This window comes from Rissa tridactyla, chromosome 9 (genome assembly GCF_028500815.1).
Source record: "Rissa tridactyla isolate bRisTri1 chromosome 9, bRisTri1.patW.cur.20221130, whole genome shotgun sequence".
Lineage (NCBI taxonomy): Eukaryota > Metazoa > Chordata > Aves > Charadriiformes > Laridae > Rissa > Rissa tridactyla.
Genome location: NC_071474.1, coordinates 883,874 through 903,693, shown reverse-complemented (window position 1 = coordinate 903,693; position 19,820 = coordinate 883,874). Strand labels below are relative to the sequence as shown.

The window sequence follows — 19,820 nt, the reverse complement described above, 5'->3', positions numbered from 1 at the left end:
GGTTGGACGGGGCTTGGAGCAACCTGGGCTGGTGGGAGGTGTCCCTGCCCAGGGCAGGGGGTGCCACTGGGTGGCCTTTAAGGTCCCTTCCAACCCAAACCACTCTGTGATTCTACAACAGACTGTGGCCGGCAGAGAAGAGCGATGTGTTTATGCTCCCCAAATAAGCGCTAAGCTTGGCATGCTCAGGAGAGAAAAAGTGAACATTTTTAACATTGAGGTTAATTGAAACGGCCTGAAGGCTCAAAAGAGGGGTCATAAAATCCTCAAGACCAGCTCTCGTGGAGTTGTTGCTCAGAAATAGCTGATGAAATCCTCTGCTCCAGTCAAGCGAGCAAAGGGCTGGTCCTGGCCCGGCGCTGCCAGGCATGGCAGGGGACGTGCGTGCACCAACAGGCGCGTCTCTGCAGCCCTCGTCTGAACACACCAGCCTGCCTGGTGCAAGGCAGGGCACTGGGAGCTGAGGGCAGCTCAAATGCCCTTCAGCATGGCTGTGATGAGATCACAGGTTTTAAAAATAATGAAAAAATGAACAACTGAAAAAAGCACACCCGGGGCAGGCCTGGGCGCTCTCAGGAGGCTCCGCACCCGCTCTCCAGCCCCAGTACCTGGGGAATAAAATCTGAAACTTCCAAACATTAATTATATTTTCTATCTCTGGAGAACATCCCGAGACTTACGTTTTCAGAAGAGCAGCTCAGCTCTCGAGCTCTGAAGTACTTATGCAAGTGGCAAGGGAGCGGAACAGAGGCAACCACGGCTTTGGGATGCGCAGTTCCAGCAACCGCTTCTGATGTGTGGTCTCAAGCGTATCCCTGAGGTAGCTGTAATCGTAGCTGATCGTTTCCACTGGAATAGCGGGGTTTCTAGAGCCAGTCAGAACTCTTGTTTGTTTACAGTAGAAAGGGCCAAATAAGCTTATGAGTTTAAAAACATTTATTTAATGTGAGGTTTTCATACTTGACAAATGTACAAGTCTCAGATGGTTTAGCAAATGAAACAAAGGTTTATTAAACATCTTCAGGGCTTGCTATTATACAGTATTTACATTCTCCTAGTTACAGTATTGAATACGAAGGCTGAAGGAAGTGTCTGGTTTTGGGTTTGGGTGGTGCCATAATCCCCAGCTTTCCAGCAGCTCCCTGCATGGCTCTACCCGTGTAGGACGCTGAAGCGGAGCCAGAGGAGGCCGGAGCCAGGGAGCCGGGCTGCCTCCTGGGCCGGCGGTACTTGCTGTAGCCACTGCAAGGGGCAGAGGGAAGGTACGGGTCAGACGTCTGCTTCGCTTGCCCCGTTCCCTACGCCCGTAGTATACTTACATATAGATATTCTAGAAGACTATGCTTTCATTTTTAAAAAGATTTGTTTTTTTCTTTTGGTTTATTTGTGTGTTTTTGGTTTTTTAGGTTTTTTTGGTTTGGGTTTTTTTTTTTTTTTTAATATGCATGGCTGCAAAAATACCTTTGGAATGTAAATCAAGTGTAGCTGTTGCTCTGGCATCTGCCTAAGGGCAAGCAGCAGCCTGAAACAGGGACAGAAATGCTGAACCAACCTGACTCCTATTAATCCAATTAGAGTATCAACATTAAGCGACAGTTCAGGGTCAACAGCATTTAACGACTAATATTTTACCAGAGTGGAAGGTGAAAAGGGGGGGAGTAAGACCTGCAGAGCTGGAGATTTTTTTGTATTTGCTACAAAAAACAAAGACCGGAATGAGGAAAAACAGGGCAGAGGCAGAGACATCCTTGGAAAGAACAGACAATGGCAGAAAGCAATGAGTTTGAATAAGGTAGACCATGCCTTCTCTTTGGTGATAAACGCAATATTAAAGCAGTAAAATATAAGCAGTTAATACACCAATAAACCCTAACAGTCTTTAAAATTCAGGCATTTAAAATTCAGGTGGGGACTTTACAGAATGTTCTGGAGAACACATTAGTACCATTTAGACCGACTCTTCCGCATGGCCTGAACTCCTCCCGGCTGAAAGATAATACGATTTCTGTGACACTTACAGACCAAATAAAAACCCATTCAAAGAATTATTTCAGAAATGCAAGACATGGGTTGTTCACATAACTGCTCTTTCGTACCTCGTGTTCTCTATCTCCTGCACCAAGCGAGGTGAAATCTCTAGGCGGAGGGATTAAGTAACCTGACCATACCACAGTGAGGGAACTTTACTTCCTTTTTGTGCAAGGCGAGCTATGAGCACAGCAAACCTTTAAAAGGCACAACTAGAAAACCCAAACAACAACTTATTGCTCAAGTTTTCTCATGTCACACACACCCCCTCCCCATTTTTAAAGAGGGTTTGGGGCGGGCAGAATTTCTCCAACCATTTCTCCTTTTTTGTTTGTTCCCTTTCAGGGCCGATTAATCATCAAGTTTTGAAGCAGAGGCGTTCGGCACAAACTGCTGCTATTGGGGACTGGGAACTGAAGTTCAAACATTGCATCAAATCTTTGGAGTTCCAAGCTGTCTTTATGTTTCCAAGCCCAGAATCCAGTCATTCTGCTAATGACGGTTACGGCAGCACACTGAAATTTAGTGTCACTACTTAGCTTGTGGCAGTCACGAGTGAGAAACAAAGAACAACTGTTAAATACCCTTCCTCACCAGGAGCTTTTTCAACAGAAAACGCTAGGAAACCAAAGCAGAGCAGTTGTTACCAGGTACCTGCATCACTTCAATGCCGTTCTTAAAGCCCATGCTCACTCAAGAAAACGCAGCAGGATAACGCTGCAGTTCTGGGATCACCATTATGCTATTCTGGACAGAGAAAAGATACAAATTACCACAAGCAACGTACCCTTTGGGATGAAACTGCTGGGTACCACCATTACTTGTCTTTTTCCTCTTTGAGTCTCTGAAGTTTGGCAGCCTTTTCCTTTTCCTTCTTTGGTTTGCATTATTGCAAAAATAGCTTGAGGTTGTAACTACATCTTCTGCTTCTTCATCGCTCTCAGGTGTGCCCGTGCTGCCCGTAGCGGTGTCCAGGCTTTGGCAGGCAGCGTCTTCTGCAGACGGACAGTGAGTTAAAACTAATGAAATCAAGGCATCGCCTGGGCCAGTCAGAACTTTCAGCCAGAACACACCGACTGTGCCAAAACTGCTCTCCTTGCTGTTCAGATCCTCCCTGGCACTGCCTTCATCCTGGTGATGCTCCAGGCTCAGCTAAAGGTGTTTCCTAAGTTGGCATAAACCAAACCTGCCTCTGTCCTTGCCTCCTCATGACATACAAGAATACCGGGCAGTCCTATGTTCTCTAGCTTGGCTTCTTGTCTAAACTATCTTGGTAACACTGGGCTTTCTGCCGTTATGCTCCCTTCCCCATGTCATCTGGAAAGAATTATGGAATATACCATAAATACTACAGTCAAATCTGACACTTGTTTTTAAAAACAGCCTCAGGAGACACTGAAACGCCCAGGGAGCCAAGAGCTCCTTCTCAATCAGTCATGATCAAGAGGGATGTGATTCTTTGCACAGGCAGTAGAAAAAAATACTTTAAAAAATCTAGTTTGTAGATGTGCATTTATTCACGTTGCAGTGTATGAAAGCACAGCCTCCTTAAATGTAAACATCAACCGCTTTAAAATTGCAGGCCCCAATGTCTCATCTGATAGCCAGGCTGTATTAAATAGTCTAACTACAACACAGGCTACATGCGATGCTCAGGTGAAGTTACCAGATTTACCAGTCTTGGGGCTCAATTCTCCACTGAGCTGAACTTTGTATATGAGGTTAGAGCTGTGCAAAGGCATTGTACAATACTGCCCTTCCAACCCGATCGCGTTTTTTATGCCGAGCTTTCGAAGTGCTTCACATTTGAGCAAGAGCTAGTCAGTGAAGACCTGAACTTGCTGACCTCAATTACTATGAAAAATAAAAGGTAGCAGTTATCGATTTTCTGCCAGGCTATGCCGTTACCCCATACGTATTACATGCAGGTGTAAAAACATGCAGGAGGTGCAAGACCTTTAACTTTAAGGTCAGAATTCTTGTTATGACTAAGCACATTACATAAATCCCAATAACTAATAGGTTAGGAGCAGAGCAGTCTGCTTAGTTCTCGTTTTCCTCTTTTAGCCTTTCAGAGATATGCTGAATTTAATGAGTGAGAAGATAGCAAAGATCTTTGTATATTCTGAAAATGTGCAGTTGCTCCCTTTTTGTAATTATTAAGTGGCAAGAATGAGTTATTTGTATTTAAAACAAGGCAACTTTTGAGTGAAACTTCTGATGGGGAGGAGAGAAGGGTATTAAAGAGGACAGCACACGTTTAGGTACAGAGTATACTAAACCTGGTGTGGTCCATTCAGAGTACTTATCCATCACTTTAATTATTTCTGCACCATATTTTTCCAGTTTATCTTCTGTGACACCATCAATCTGCAGTAAAACCTCCACATCAGATGACAAGGTTTCTGTAATGTAACAAAGTACCAATTAGACACGTCAAACTAACTTTTTTTGGAGAGAGATCACAGTAGAGCATTCTGGAGGAAGTTAATTCCTCTTAGCGCCACCTGACGCATTAAGTCCTTAAGGAAGTAAGCCTTTTTTCTAGCTGACTTGCTTCTAGTTGGTTAGCAGAAAAACTAGTCTGAAAGTTTTCTCTGAAACGTTTCACAGTTTGTTTAGCAGTATCGCTACTTGGGTAGCTCTCGTACTTTTCCAGCAGGACCGCTACAGCATAACCTGCAGCCCCAAGGAACATGCGCTGTGTCTGCTACTTCCCCAGGACCCGCTCAGTTACACGTACTTAAACCTCTTCTCGCTAAATGTGAGAAACTGTAGATTCTCTGTCAGAAAGGCTGCAATTGCACGTGCAGTCTACTGCCGACAGGGGTTCCAAGACACGAGAAGCTGACATTACCTGCTATTTTCTTTAGAGTTGAAGTACTGAAAATATTGAAGTAATGCACATCAAAGACTTTCCCAAGCGTTTTGCATGTGTCTGTGAGTTCCCCAAGGCACTTTTTAACCATCTCTTCCCGCTGGGACACTTTTGCCACGGAAGCCCTTTGCTTTCTGATGGCACTGGCACTTTCTGTTTCATGAAACTCCACCTGTTAAAAGAAGCCAAGCAATAACTTCCGTCAGGGCAGTCGCTGCAGAGTCACCATGAGAAGACTGATTGATAACACAGGAAAACAAGGAAGGAAACCGAAAAGTATTCTTTGATGGATGAAAAAAAGCTATTTACCCAGGATACGCTTTTTAAATTATTTTTTTTTACAGGGTATTTAACCATCCTTAAGTTTCTTCTACAAAGAACTAGCAGAATATGCACAACAGGGGAAAACCCTGAGAACCCAAAGGTCGCTAGGCCTAATGCTGAGGGCTCTTCTCTGCTCCAAACACAGCACTCATGCAGAGGCGACATTGCCTCAAGAATTTCTGGGACTGGTTCCATGACCTTCTTGAAGTGCATTTTCCATCAGAGCTCACCAATGACTGGAAAAAAATAGAGCAGAAGATGCAGGAGAAGGTAGCGCTGTTCCTTCTTTTCTTCTTAGCTAGCTTTTTCTGTGTTGGTCATAACTTTCCTTTCTTGCCAAGCTGGAATCAGGTGGATGGGGGAAGAAGAGCAAGATTTAACGCTCTCCAATCCTCTCAAACTCACCTTTTGCCTCACAACATTATTATTAGAGTACCGGACTAGAAATCGTGCTTGTTGGATTCTGTTCCTTGCATCTGCTAAAGATTAGTTCCTGCACTTCAGCTGGTAGGCCAACTATGTTTAAACTGTGCCAGGGCATATGCTACAGAAAAACTGTAGCACGTCCCCTATAACGATACGTTAGAGAAAAACCCAACTGTTACACACCTGTAGCGACCCATCGAGCACAGCCAGAGCTTTCTGTCCTAGAGTGACATACGCCACCGCTTGGTCGTTAGCTGTGATATACAAGTCTTCATCCAGAATCTTGTCCAAGACCAGTTTTCTAAAGAGTCTTTCAGCGTTGTGCCTTGAGTAGGCAGCCCCCTTCCCAAATATTCCAGTCTGAATCTTCGCGCTCTTTGTACCTGTGCAACAGAAATCACGGGATTAGCCTGTGATTAGAAAGCCTACGTACGTGTGTATTCACAGACCTGTGGAAGATTCCCAAGGGTATTCCATAGTCTATGCACACAAAAAAAATAAATGCATTTAAGCACCAGAAACTCCAAGCACCACCAGAAAACTAATATTATCACTATAGCAACCTGAAACAGATTAAAGCTTTAGTTTCATTTATTTTGGATCATTTACCACTGAGAGATTCCTGTGAAGAATAATTTTGTAAAATATGCCTTCTTTTAAATGACTGCTAGTATTGCGCAGACCTCCTGATGCTTAGTCAGGAATTTATGCACGGAGTCTATCTAGGTGCTGTTTCTGGAAGAACAGTACTTACCTAAGAAAATGTCTACCATCATATTCAATGTGTATCTTCCAAAACCTGTATTTCTCTTTGCATTTATTCGTCCCATTTGTCCACAGTGCTCTTGTACAAATCTTATAATGCTCTTCACTTCATCTGTTACATTTCTTGATTTGTAATCCTATTAAAATAGACTCGATCAGGAAATAACGTCATGGGGTTCTGTCCTAATGCAAGTTGTTACCGAAAACCTTATTTTTCATTGTTGAGCTTTTTCCAGTCATAAATTAGTTTTGTTCCAAACAGACAAATAATGATTTTCTAGTTGGTACAATCACAGTAATACAATATAGTCATAGGCATTCTGCATTTGATAATACTCTGAAAAATGCAATAATACGTACCAACTGATTATATATAATCTCTATTGTGTTAAGTCTATAGAGTGAGCTGCAAGATTGCTGTGTGAATACTGGTAATCAAGGTAAATTGTTTGGAAAGCCTTCCATAATTATTCTGCTGCCATGCACTAGAACTTACACTTTGAACATGCATTGAAATGAGGAGACTGGACTGAACATGCATTATTCTACTCAAATTTGGTTACAATCACAGCTATGTAGGGTAACGCTTCAAACGCAGGACTGAGAAGCAATATCATCAGGTATAAAACTGACCCGGTCTGGAGAGACCGGTAACCTTCCCTGTCTGCTTCAATGACTGTCTTCTCTTCTACTCCTCTTCATGCCACTGACAAGTTTGCTTCAGTCCTTGCCACACAAATCCTAGCCTTCGGGCCCCCTCAGGCAGCGTGCACCTCCTAACGTGGCACTCGCTCCTCTGGCAGCACAACGCTGCCTCAAAAACATCAGAATAGGCAGCTGAAGGGACTCCCCCACAGCCGCTCCTGCGGATCTTCTATCAGCTCCTGCCTCCTATAAGCACTGTAGCCAAGAAAATCGGCACGAAGGAACATCCTTACACCTCACTAGTCCTCCTCTGACAGAAATAGGAGCATCGTAGTCCATGGATAGTCCGTGTAATTCTACTCTAGGTTAATCCCTGGAAATAATTTGAAGCATCCAGTATCACATAAATACGAGACATCTTATCCATTTTCTCCATTTGCCTTCCCAAATGTCACGTAACCATTTTTTAAACACAGCTAAACGCAAAATCAGTTTAACAACACTATAAATAAGAGCTATGATTTTTACCTTCTTTCTACTGCAGTTATCGCAAGTTACTTCTGGGTGATCTTTACAGAAGGTGGGATTAAAATCAGTTTCCCCAAAATAGGCCAAAAGCTGAATTCTTCGGCAATCGACTAAATTCTCACAGTAGTGAACCATACTGTAGAGGTTGTTAAAGTGGGTCTGTCTTGTGTGACTGTTTCCATCTTTCTCCACTGAAATACAATAAATTCAATTGAATTTGTTAAATCTGCACCTCTGCATTTTTATGTATTATCAGCTAGACAAAACACAATGTTCTTTTTGAGTAGGTTAGGACAGAATTAATCTAGGACAGATTTTACCTTTAAAATTTTAAAGACTGGAGAAGAGAAAGAGGACTAGAATGACAAGAATCAAGAGATGGATATGTAAGAAGCAAAATGGCTTTGGCTAAAATTAAGTACAAGTGACAAAAATCTTGCATTACAGAGAACCGTTCAGGTGAAGACGCCCAGTTCTCCCATCTTGGCAATACCATACTATATATGGCACCTCTGCACGAGAAAATAACACAGTCTAAATGAAACGGAGATCAGTGACCGAGTGACTGCTTTAATGTTGTCCCCATGAAGTTAGGAACACGAGAACTCACTCAGTATCAGCCTTCTGAGCCTGGTTACATCACTGTAGCTGTAGAAGAGCAGACAGTGAGACATTTCCCCGTCTCGCCCAGCTCTGCCAGACTCCTGATAGTAACCTTCTATAGATTTAGGAAGAGAGGCGTGGATAACATAGCGGACGTCAGGTTTGTCAATTCCCATTCCAAAGGCAATTGTTGCACATATAACCTAGGAAGGAGATAATAATTTGTTACACAGAGTTATGAAAGTTATTCGTGCAGCACTCTGCACCGAAAATAGACCAGCGATCAGGATTATGAAACTGCAGAACCTAGAATTTCAATTGTAACCCTGCACGAGGAGTACAAAATAGCAAAACCACCTCTCCTCTCAGAAGGGTTATTCCAGACAAAGGGAAAACTCCAAATTTGAGTCTCAATATACGATTCAGCAGCGTGCCTAGCACTGTTTCAGAAGCCTTGTACTGCTCAGTTCCTTCCTCCTGGACTATCATACCTTGGGGCAGTGCTGCAGTCTTTGATTCATAAAATTCCCAAGAAAAAGATGGCTAATGTGTTTGTTTTGGCAGATCTGTCTGGATCAGTTATTTAATACTGCATCTGATTTGGCAATAGCGTTACACAACTTTGCTTTCATTTACTAGGCCAAGAGGGATAAAGGCGCTCTAAGCACTATTCACTTTTTTCTTCCAGTTGCTTTTCTTTTACCTGGCATCCTTCTTGATTAATCCACTTCTTCTGTACAAGATCTCTGTTGGAGTCAGTGAGGCCAGCGTGATAGGCGAGTGCAGCAAGACCTTCCTTCTGCAGAATAGCCGCTGTTGTGTCACATTCATGACGTGAAAGGCAATAAATTATTCCAGAGTCATCTGCAAACATATAAAGAGATTTGTGCTACAATACAGCTTTATTCCCTTTCACTTGCTTAACAGTCATCCTGTCAAGCATATCCATTTATTCCAACAGGGAGAGGTTGGTAAGTGTAACGCAGTAACTGCTTAATAATAAAGAAAAGTAATTCTATTAATATCAGATGTTTTGTTAGTTTCTCCTCACCCAGTTTCCTGGGGTTTTTTGGTAAGGTGGAATCAAGAAAAGTTTTCCTGCTCAATACCATGCAATCTTAGGATTTAAAATACATGAGTAAAGGACTACAGAAACGAAGAGCTAGAGCAGTTTAACCAGTGATGCACCAGGTTACAGCACGACGGGAGCCATAAAGGGAGCTTGGGGCAGCCAGCTTCCAGCAGCAGGACTCCGAAACAAAGACTAGAAAGATAGGAATCTCTGAAGATATCTCCGAGGGGAAGCATAGATAAGGAGACCAAGAGAATTAAACAATTAAAAAGGTATGGATATTACATGATCTTTATGCTCTGAAGACAAAATGCTAAAAGGTCTGGCAGCCTCCAGAACGATTACTCAAGGGCATTACCATAATTTACTTTTCCATCTTAATTTGAACTCTTAACTTTAGGATTCCCATAAATCTGATTCCCACTATCAATAACACTATTTTGCCTCCAACTTGTTTTTCTTGTAAATCTATTAGTCGCTTACAGAAAGGCACAAGTTTGGGGGTTTTACAGCATTATAAAAGCTTTTCCTGCCTTAAATAGTAGTTCATAAATATACATGCAGGCACACCATGCTGCTCAGTACTCACGTGGGTGGTATTTTTTAATCCATTCCAAGCAATCCATTGCCACCTTCTTTGGCTTCTTGGGCAACACATCATATTTCAAGTTATGCCTGTTGAAGCTCATTGTAAACCTAAAACATGACAGTTCATGGGTGCTCGTCAGCTTTATGGGTGCAGTAACACTTTCAGCAGCTGGGCGTTGACTGGAACGTCCCACGTTCAACTAACTACTACTTGGTCTGCACTATCTGCAAAGGAATTATTGTTCCCCTATGCGCATGGAGATTCACGTCCCCCATACTTTGCGTCTAAAATTCCTACATTTTTCCTGTGGCTGTGAAAAACACAAAGCTATACGGCACTATGTAGAAGGAAGAAATGCCCATAAACCAAACACAGAGAGTGATTTGCCTCGCCTTCATTTTCCTTTGGAATACTTGCATCCACATTTGACTGATCAAATTTGCAAAATAACGTGTCACCTCCCTCCTTCCACCCTAAAATACATTGCTAAAATAAGAAATTCTACCAAACAGAATGCTTTATTTTTCCATCATGTACCATGAAAACACTACAATTCAATCTAGGCCCAAAGGTGCCTCATTAGCTAGATTACTGCCAACGCTAATTAAAAAACACTTCCAGCTTTTCAGTTTTGCAGCATTCTCATGAAAAGCATCCTAAAATACAACTTGCATATTTTGTCAGTGATGTTATTTTCTATTAAACAGCTCATGCAGGAGAGTTTAGTAAGTTTTTTTTCTTCTTACTTTAATATTTTGCGTATAGCTCACCATAAATTCCATGCATACAATCTCATGTAATCAGCTACAACTACCTAAGTATTCCAGATGGACCCGTAATGCTTTTCTTACTTTACTAAGTTTTCCGCTCAAATTCCTGCAGCACAAACAAATTGTATCAGGAAACTGCTGAAAAACTTACACTTGTGGTTTGAGCATCTCAAGCTGATTCTGAATATCCTTCTGGACTCTGGGGTTCGCAGTGGCAGTGAGAGCCATCATGGGAACAGAGTGAAACTTCTTGCGGAGCATATTCAGCCGTTTGTAGTCTTGTCGAAAATCGTGGCCCCACTAGTTCAAAAACAACATTTAAGTGTAACTGAGTAAGATGCTCCAACTAAGTCTTTTGCCATTTTGAAAAACAAATGAAGGTTTTTACCTGGCTGACACAGTGGGCCTCATCAATGACAAAACGCGCCAGGAGTTTCCTGTCATAGAGATTTTCCAGGGCTGACATCAGCCGGCCGCTTGCACAAACCTAGGTACACATCCACCGGCGGCATTAAGAGAGCAAACTAACAGAGCCAAGCCTCACCCTACCCGACTAAGAATACAGAAACGATTGTTCTGTACAGCCAAGCTCATCTTGACTGCACAGGTGAAGCTTGAGCGCATAAAGCAGATGGCAATCAGCTTCATTTTAACTGGCAACGAAGCAGCTGGCGTGGGATTACCACAAGGTTCCAGGATCATCCATCCAGAGGTCCTACAATCTCAGTAAATTTAAATGACTTATGTCACCAAAGACAAGAAAAGACAATGCTGAAGAGAGAAATGTAATCACCACGCTAAACAGTGCCCTCTTACAAAGCTCTTGTGGAATAACAGCATTTTCAAAGGCAACATATAATTCAGTACAAGGCAATCTTTTGACAATCACCTATTACCTTGACAGTTACATTTTTTTCCCTGTATTATCCTACTCATAGTAGTCTAGATTTTAATAGCTACTTGACAGTAATTAGCCACTAATATCTAGTAAGATATATTGAAATGGATGGGCATGGGGGTTTTGTTTTAAGAATTTAAATTGTACAGACATACTCAGTTCTCATTCTTGGTTAATTACCGACTGAAATTAGTTACATCTGTACAGAGTCTTACTGAATTATCAAAAAAATATTTAACAATTTTTTTCCCCAGAAGCCTACTCTAAATTCAGCATTTCCCCTTTAATACTTCATAGTAATCCACCTCTTGTTGCCTTCAGGATTTTACAATTCAAATTAAATACAAACCTTCTCAGGGGTAACATACAGAAGCTTTATTACAGGATCTTTTTTTGACAATTGCGTATATATTTTTGAAGCATCAGCATCTGTTCTATCACCAGTCAGATATGTGGCAGCAATCTATATTTTAAAAAAAAAAAAAAATATTGTTTTAATATGCACAAATCAGAAGCATCCCCAAATATAGTCCTACATCTAGTTATAAACCAGATAAAAAAAGTATATGCATCTGTACGTGAAAACTAAGCTCCAGTAACAAATACACACAAGCATCAGGAAGTTTAGCAGTTGGACTGCCGAGATAGTCCAGTTCATCTAATTTAGTTCTTCCTAAACAACTTCGTCTGCCTTTTGCACTTCCCAGCTAATCAATTTTTCCCATTTATATTTGAGACATAAGATTTACTGTAACATTCCAGATTTCTAGTTGGCTTCTCTGCAGTGTAACTAAATAAAATAAGGTGTTTGAACTTACATCTAAAGTCTTCAGTTTCTGAACTTGATCTATTATCAGCGACCTCAATGGAGAGATAACAATAGTGACCCCAGCAGAGACACACGCTGGTAACTGGTAGCACAAGCTTTTACCACCACCTGCAAGGATTAAACAGAACACACCAAACGTTAGATACCAAGAGGAAAGGGAGACTGTGGAGAAGGAGCGGAAGAGGGGAGACCTATTTCTTATTTCCCATTTTACAGCACTTTCAGAAACAATGAACTTTTACCAGTGACTGCCTTTGATATGACACCTGTAGGATAAAGCAGAGCTATAGCATGTGAAATATTACGGCAGGCAGAAATTCAATCCCCTCATTCAAAATACCACAGAGCATACAATAGTCCAGAAATCTTGCAGCCACAGAATTCAAGCAGCACAATTTATCACCACCTCCACAAAGGCACAGAGAAAGAGAAAAGTTTGTCAACGGCCCTGCAAAAGGAGCTTCAGGTCTTTATTTCTCAAGCCTGTGCCAGACCTCAATAGCCTGTGGCTGCGCGTGGAGACACCTACCTGTGGGCATTAAGATGAAACAGTCTTCACCCAGAAGAGCAGCATTGATGGCCTCCAGCTGATTTGTCCGAAAATAGTGCAAACCAAACTTCTTGTGAAATGTAGTCATCATCCCTTCAGAATGGGAAAATTTCATGCCCCTGAAACGTTCTAGTGCAGGGTTATTAGCCGGAGGATCTAGTAGGCAAAGAAAATGGACTTACAATAAGTTACAATGTGAAGTTGCGCTATGCCTCCTGCCTCACGGTATAAAACTGCCTCACTGTAACGCATGGCTTAGCCACCGCTTCAGCCCTCCGAACCTTTGCAATTCAAATCATGACTTACTAATAAAAATTGCATTCATCTAGAATTTAAGACCGGCTAAAGTGTGAATTTTGATTCACACCTCTGGAAACAAGCTTCTTACCCATGACTGTATAAAATGTCTTACACTGACAAACTTCCGTTTTTCACAAACAACTATTAATGGGGTCCCTGCTCATGGGTACCTAAAACTAGGTGCTAGGTGAACCAGTGACACAGAGGCTGGTGAAACGGGTTAACATTTTCACCTCCCCCTTTACCAACCCCTTCCTACAGTAACCCCAAGTAATACTGACCCACCCCGTGCCCCAGAGGGATCAGGTTTGCTTCAACAAGTGCCCGTTTTTGAACATTTTGCATAAACAGCTAAAACTGTTGCACAGCTTTGAATTAACAACTGCAGAGTCATTACTTAATTAAAATGCAGAAACATTCTAGTTTCCAGTTTTAGCAGCTTCATCTTCCCAACAGCCCACCACCTGCATGGCAAATGAATATTCAACAAGTTTGGCATCACTTGGAGGGAAAAAAGCAGAAGATGATTGGAAAAAGAAACCGAAAGAAATTTCCCCAGAAACAAAAGGCATTGATGTAACCTACAGGAAAGTACTTGGCTTTAGGTATAAAAATAAGTAAATAAAAATTTAGAAAGGGAAAGACAGTAATCCTAATGAGCACAATTTACCTGAGCGGTTCTTTGTCGCCATCAAGAAGCTGGATTTCGGAGCAGCAGGGCTTGATACAACGGCAGATCCTTTGGCTCTGGACATTATCTTTGACAAGAGCGATTTGGCAGGCGGCCCTTCCTTAACGGGCTGATACAACGGCATAGATGGAGTCTCAGGTGCTGAGTCATTCACCGAATTCTCCCAGTCCTCATCAAAATCGTCAATATCAAAGTGATCAAGGTCAAAGTCCGTATCATTTATACCCAAACCATCCTCTGCAGGAATGCTGGTGGGAGCCTTGCTCTGACCCTTCAGAGCTGTGCTGGTGAGAGGCCTCTCCAGCAGGTGACAGTTTCCCCCGTTTCTCCCCCCTGGTTTCTCACAGAAGCTGCTGTCGAAGGACATCTCAGAGCAAAGGCTGAGGGAAGCTCCATCTCTGCCATTTCCCTTGGAAGAAGACAGTGCTGTAGTTTCTGGGCAGGTGATCTCCTCAATACTTTGTTTTGAAGCATAAGAGGTATCCAAGGTTTGATTTTTTTTGGTAGAAAAATTTTTTGAATTAACAGTCCCAGAAAGCACAGGTGGGAGGTTTGGGGATTGTGGCGAGTTTCTGTCAGAACCGAAGCTCCGGTTTGCAGCACCAGGACACGCAGGAGGGCCCCGCTCCACACACACCTTCCAGATTCTAGGAGCAGTCTTGTTTATGCTACTTTTGTTCAAAGTGACATAATTAGCTAGCAATTTCCTCCTGGAAGAGACGTCAAGGAAAGGAAGAAGGAAAAAAATATTTAGTCACAAGCAATGATTGATCAAGTTCTACAATACACATTAAACAGTCTCTGTCCTATTAAAAATAGTAACATATGGTGGTTACATCGTATTCCGTGTCACTATATTTTAAAGATATTTCAAACAAATCTAGGGAAGGGAGAATAATAACAGAACTCATCTGAACAAAATAATTACAAAATTACAACATCTTCTCTGCAGACATAAAATAAAAGAATTCTTAATAGCAAGGAACTGATCCAGGCAAGGTAGAGCGTTAAAAAAAAAAAAAAAAAAAAATCTCGAGAGGCATAAACCTGAAGTTAAAAAAGTAAAAATATGCTTGAACCAAATTATGTTTTTATGTACTTTCTAAAGACTATGTCTGACTACAGTAATCAGAGGAAATGGAATAAAGTAGTTTTACTGAGAACGTTCAGAAAAAGCACATAGATCCAATCCAGTAAATCCCAAATCACAATAATTTGTCTACGTATTGTGTCATCAGACTATGCAGAAGCTGAGGAAGCAGACTGCAGCAGCAACGATGAGACTGAGAGATGGCATGTACACACATATTAGGAGAAGTCATAATCACTGTAGTCAGTGAGAGCGAGTCTCATAGAGAGAATATTAAATTAACGCCTCCGGTTACAAGAAATCAGGATGACACCTGGCAGGTTATATTGCATCACTCTGCTGCTTTGGAAGCATCTGGTTCTAGTCACCTTTCAGAGAAAAGATACGGGACTACCTGGGCCTCAGACTGGATGTGGAACTGACCCTTTCTTCTGGCAGAACACTGTGATCGTTAACACTTTCAGCAGTTTTGAGGGTTTTGTTTTTCTTCATTTGGTCAGTAATTTTAAGGTTTTAAAAAAAATCCTTCCGTTTCATCTTCTCAGTGTGATGGAGACACCTGCAGGCATGACACTGCTTCACACAGAGCATGGATACGTGGAAGGCTGCTTATTAACATGTACCTGAGATCTCTCTGCTGGAGAAGTTCTTTTGCACAGGACAGAGACTGAAGCTCCTGAAGCGGAATGGCATCTACCAATTTACAGATATCATCCATGACATCGTAGAGTTGCTGTTCCAAATGCAAGCCCTTATCTGTGAGATGGAGTGTATTTTAGCATGCCGTAATAGTAGTTTTTTATTAGAATATATAACAAGACAGAAAATTGCAATAAATAAGTCTAAATAATTTACTTTCAATATATTTTTAAAAAGTCCGTTCACATAAAGAAACTGTTTCTGTGTGCACAGACTGAGCTAATCTACATATTTTTGCCCTTGCCTTTTAATTATCCATCTTTATATATTTTCCAAACCTCACCACAGTTTTCAAACTTATTTCCAAAAAACCACTCAAGATTACATGTTTTGCTAATCCCAAATAACCCCTCCCCAAACACACCAAAACACATTTTATCAAAATAAAATATTACATTGCAATTCTAGTCTAGAAAGTACCACAGAAACCGTCCCAGAGGTGAAAGTCGGCATTTGTCACCTCATGACCTTCCTTTTCAAATCTGGTACCACTGCAAACCATCTGGATGTTGCCAACGAATGCACCGGACCTCAGGCTGCTGCCAGGCTGTGATCCCTCAGACTAAATGCTGGCCTCTGCTGCAGTTGCCGAACACCGATTTACCCAGTGGTCAGCAGGGTGCCTCCTGGACCAACCTAACCGTCCCCGATGCCCAGAAGTGTGCTATAGACATACTACTGTACAACGAGATAGAGCCCGACTAAATTGATTTCCAGAACAGCATCATTAAAACATGAACACCAAAATACTGCTCTGAGCATTTATAAACACTACATTTTAAATGACACCGTAGAACAGTACCATAAGCTACATTTTTATGTATCTTGGGAGAAAAGTCTGAACCTGCAGCCTCCAAGGCAGGCTGTGCCACACCTATACGTAGTAACTCTTCATCCTGCAAGTGAATCTCAGAAACATTTTAGCTCACTATTTCCCAAAGCTGGCATCTTGGGAAGCAAATGAAGCACTGACAGAGCTCCAGCTTACAGTGATGTGTCTTTGTGCCGTAGGTGACTTTGGGATCAATTTGGTCAATCTGTGCTTTTACATTCTGAAAAGGAGGTCTGTGCAGTACCCCAGACTGGTACTGAGAAACCCGGAATCGCGATCAGACAACACCCCCGAGCCTACACAACGTGTATACAACACCTGAAAATCCTGTATGAGATAGTCCCCTGCTTCCCTGTCCCCATCGGTCACTGTTAGTGAATGCTCTAGTATTACATGGGGTACACAGGAGAACAATTCGTTGCAAACCATCCCCAAAATCTGAGGCATAAAATTTCAAAATGTTTCGTGCACCTGCATCCTCCGCACCAGGATCACTTTCAGCAACAGGCTGCGTTGTGGCAACCATCCCAGGCGTGGACTCAACGCTGCTAGCTGCGGATCTTCCACCAGTAGGAGATTCTTTCAAAATATTACTAATATTAAAATAAAAAGTCATTAAAATACAGATATCTGTAAATCAAGGCATTTCCATAAAAGAAGTTTATCTTTTAGAATAACAACATTTAAGATGAGTGTAAAAGACAATGAAATTTCTGAAAACCCGGTTAAAATACAGGTAGCTGAGCACTTTGTCACTTATCCTATGTGCCAAGGTGCAGAGACTTGTTTCAATATTTTTTTCCTCCCATTACAAAAGGAAAAATAACTGCTTTTTCTGAAGCAAAAGCCACCTTAATCGTTGGCCATAAACCAAAAAGTATTTCACAAAACGTTAAGAGCAGCTGTCAACTGCAGCTGCCAAGCAACAAACAGACACAGTCAACTCAATCTGTACCTTTTTAACAATCGCTAGTTTCATTTCTTTTTTGGTACCTTTAAAAATCATCCTAAAGACAGAGAGTTTTATCAATGAACTTTGTTTTACCTGATGCTTTTTACAGAAGGCAAGAAGGAAGGCAGTTCTTCTTCAGGGGAGGGTGGAACGACATCTAAGTAATCATCCTCTTCAAGCTCAGTGCCTGCGAACAGCTCGACATCGACCTCGTCCAGTTCTGGGGGGCTGTTTTGCTCATCACTGCCTGGCTTCTGGCTCGCTCTGCTTTTAGCGCCAGCAGCTGAAAGAGAAGTGTATTAATACTGTTGGGTAACACTGTAAACTCATTTGGATATAAACAAAAATGCAACTGAACTGAGGGAAAAAATTAATAGCCAGATTTCAAAACACTCGTTAAATACAGTTTCTGACTTTTAAAGGACAACAAAAATAATAAAATTATTACTGCTACCTTTTTCTCCGCCATTAAAAACAAACAGACAAAACCCGCACAAATCCTCTTTTAAGTGGAAAAGTTACATAGGTTGCCTATAGTTACCTCTCCCTGTCAGAAGAGAAAAACCTTAAGAGGTATATTTTCCTACAAGAGATTTTATCGAAAACTATTGTATATTAAAGACTAGCTTCAAGAGAGTGTAGGCTCATCAACTAGTATAGTCCCTATTCTGGAACTAGAAGGTAAATTTACATGTATACTGCCTATAAGACAAATCTCACTAAGAAAGACCAATATCATTAATATATTAAAATTAATTTCACAGAACGAGGGAAAAAGGTAATAAAATATTCTTAAGAAAAATACAGTTCACAAATCCTTTCACCATTTAGTGTAACGGCAGCATCACAGGACACTGTTCAATATCATTCAGTTGCATAAACATATTAATTTCACAAATGAAGATCAAAACTTTCAAAGGAACACAGAGCTGCCAAGGAAGCACTCTGACTGATAATCACAAACTTTTTGGTTATAATTAAGGGTTGAAGCTTTTTGGTAGTTTTTTTTTTTGTTGTTTTGTTTTAAATTGAAATATCTCTTTTTCTAGTTTAATATTTCTCATCATTACATTTAGGCATAAGATGATTTTTATGCCTCTTTTGTATGAATTTTAAAAGTGCATTTCTTTCTATAACTTCCCTGTAGACTATTGCTCTTCATTTCTGGAATGCCTTATGGGAAGTCTTGCAGCTCCCAATACTACCATGCGACCAGCTGCTACTTCTGCCACAGAGACAATGCTCCACCATTTACAAATTTTGCTGGTTACCCAAGCAAAATCCACACACCCACAACTGCTTGTCAGACACGAGCATACAGCTCCCTCTGATTTCTGAAAAGTCAAGCCCTCTGCGTGCAAACACGAACATATTTTCCTCTATCTCACTGGTACTTTGAAATAAATTGTTACCTGGGTGACCCTCTTCCCTGTCATCATCCAAAATCACGTCAGCAGATAAATCCTCCCAAAGGCTTTCACCCACAGCCTTGTTACCGCTGCAGGGAGCTGAATCCTCAAGGCAGATCACCGACTGCTGCGAGGAGGGTTGTTGTTCGGCCGCTGGAGAGGTCTCCCCGTGCTCCGGAGAGCCGCAGCTGCGAAGCCCCGTGTCCTGGCCCACGGTGCCGGGGGAAGAGCCGGTCGGCTCATCTAGGTGGGGGTCTGGCCTCTGGGAAGCCTTGCTGGTGGCCCGCTGACCCTTGGGGGACAGGACCGGCGGCCTGCAGTATTTCTTTTCGATTCCCGACAAATCAAAGTCGTCAATGTCATCCCAGTCATCTCCTATGGCGACGACGGGGGCGGCCGCAGGACGAGGCGCTGGGGCCCCACGCAGCCCCTCGCTCGCGCTCCTCTGCCTAGAGGCCGCGGGGCCTCTTGACGCCTCCCGAGGCCTGGCGAGCGCCGGACCGGGCTGGACACCACATCCACCAGGTACCACTGGAAAAAAATCCTGGATTTGTGTATTCTTGTCCTTGGCGGCAGGGAGGGCCGAGGTGACCGCGGACAGGGAGGTGTTAACATCTTTCTCCCTCAAGGCGGAGGCGGCGACGAGGCCCCGGGGCTCCCTGGGCGGGCCGCCGGCCGGAGAAGTCTTCTTGAAGGTAAAGCCCCTGGAAAGAGACAAGCCCCTCGTTAGCGCCTCCCGCCCGGGTGAAGCCCCGCCGCCCGATGCCCCCCGCTCCCGCCGAGGCCCCCGGTACTCACGCCGGGCGGTGCCGCGGCGGGGGCGGGTTGCGGAGGGCGCTGAGGGCTCCGCGGGCCGAGTGGAGCCGCAGCTGCTCCCGCAGGTTGTTCTGAGGCACGGCCGCCATGACGGGAGGGGGCGGGGCCGCCCCGCCGGCAGGGGGC

General features: G+C 42.6%; 1 protein-coding gene across 1 annotated transcript; it reads right to left on the bottom strand.

The window, feature by feature from the left end:
* Window positions 1-956: 956 nt before the first annotated feature.
* On the bottom strand, window positions 957-19,804 carry BLM (BLM RecQ like helicase). The gene is made up of 21 exons (XM_054215368.1): window positions 19,677-19,804; window positions 18,882-19,582; window positions 17,563-17,752; window positions 16,989-17,110; window positions 15,610-15,742; window positions 13,876-14,606; window positions 12,885-13,061; window positions 12,345-12,463; window positions 11,876-11,989; window positions 11,017-11,115; window positions 10,780-10,928; window positions 9,859-9,965; window positions 8,901-9,061; window positions 8,205-8,400; window positions 7,595-7,785; window positions 6,411-6,558; window positions 5,840-6,039; window positions 4,886-5,078; window positions 4,311-4,433; window positions 2,816-3,023; window positions 957-1,242 (listed from the first exon to the last, which is right to left on the bottom strand). Exons 1-21 carry the CDS (start codon window positions 19,781-19,783, stop codon window positions 1,059-1,061), a joined length of 4,353 nt encoding a protein of 1,450 aa, XP_054071343.1. The 5' UTR covers window positions 19,784-19,804; the 3' UTR covers window positions 957-1,058.
* Between the last annotated feature and the right edge of the window lie 16 nt (window positions 19,805-19,820).

Coding starts and splice junctions, on each gene's coding strand:
- BLM (XM_054215368.1), bottom strand. CDS start 19,783: ATGGCGGCCGTGCCTCAGAACAACCTGCGGGAGCAGCTGCGGCTCCAC. Junction 19,583..19,676: donor CCGCCGCGGCACCGCCCGGC/GTGAGTACCGGG, acceptor GTCTCTTTCCAG/GGGCTTTACCTTCAAGAAGA. Junction 13,062..13,875: donor GGCGACAAAGAACCGCTCAG/GTAAATTGTGCT, acceptor TTTGCCTACTAG/ATCCTCCGGCTAATAACCCT.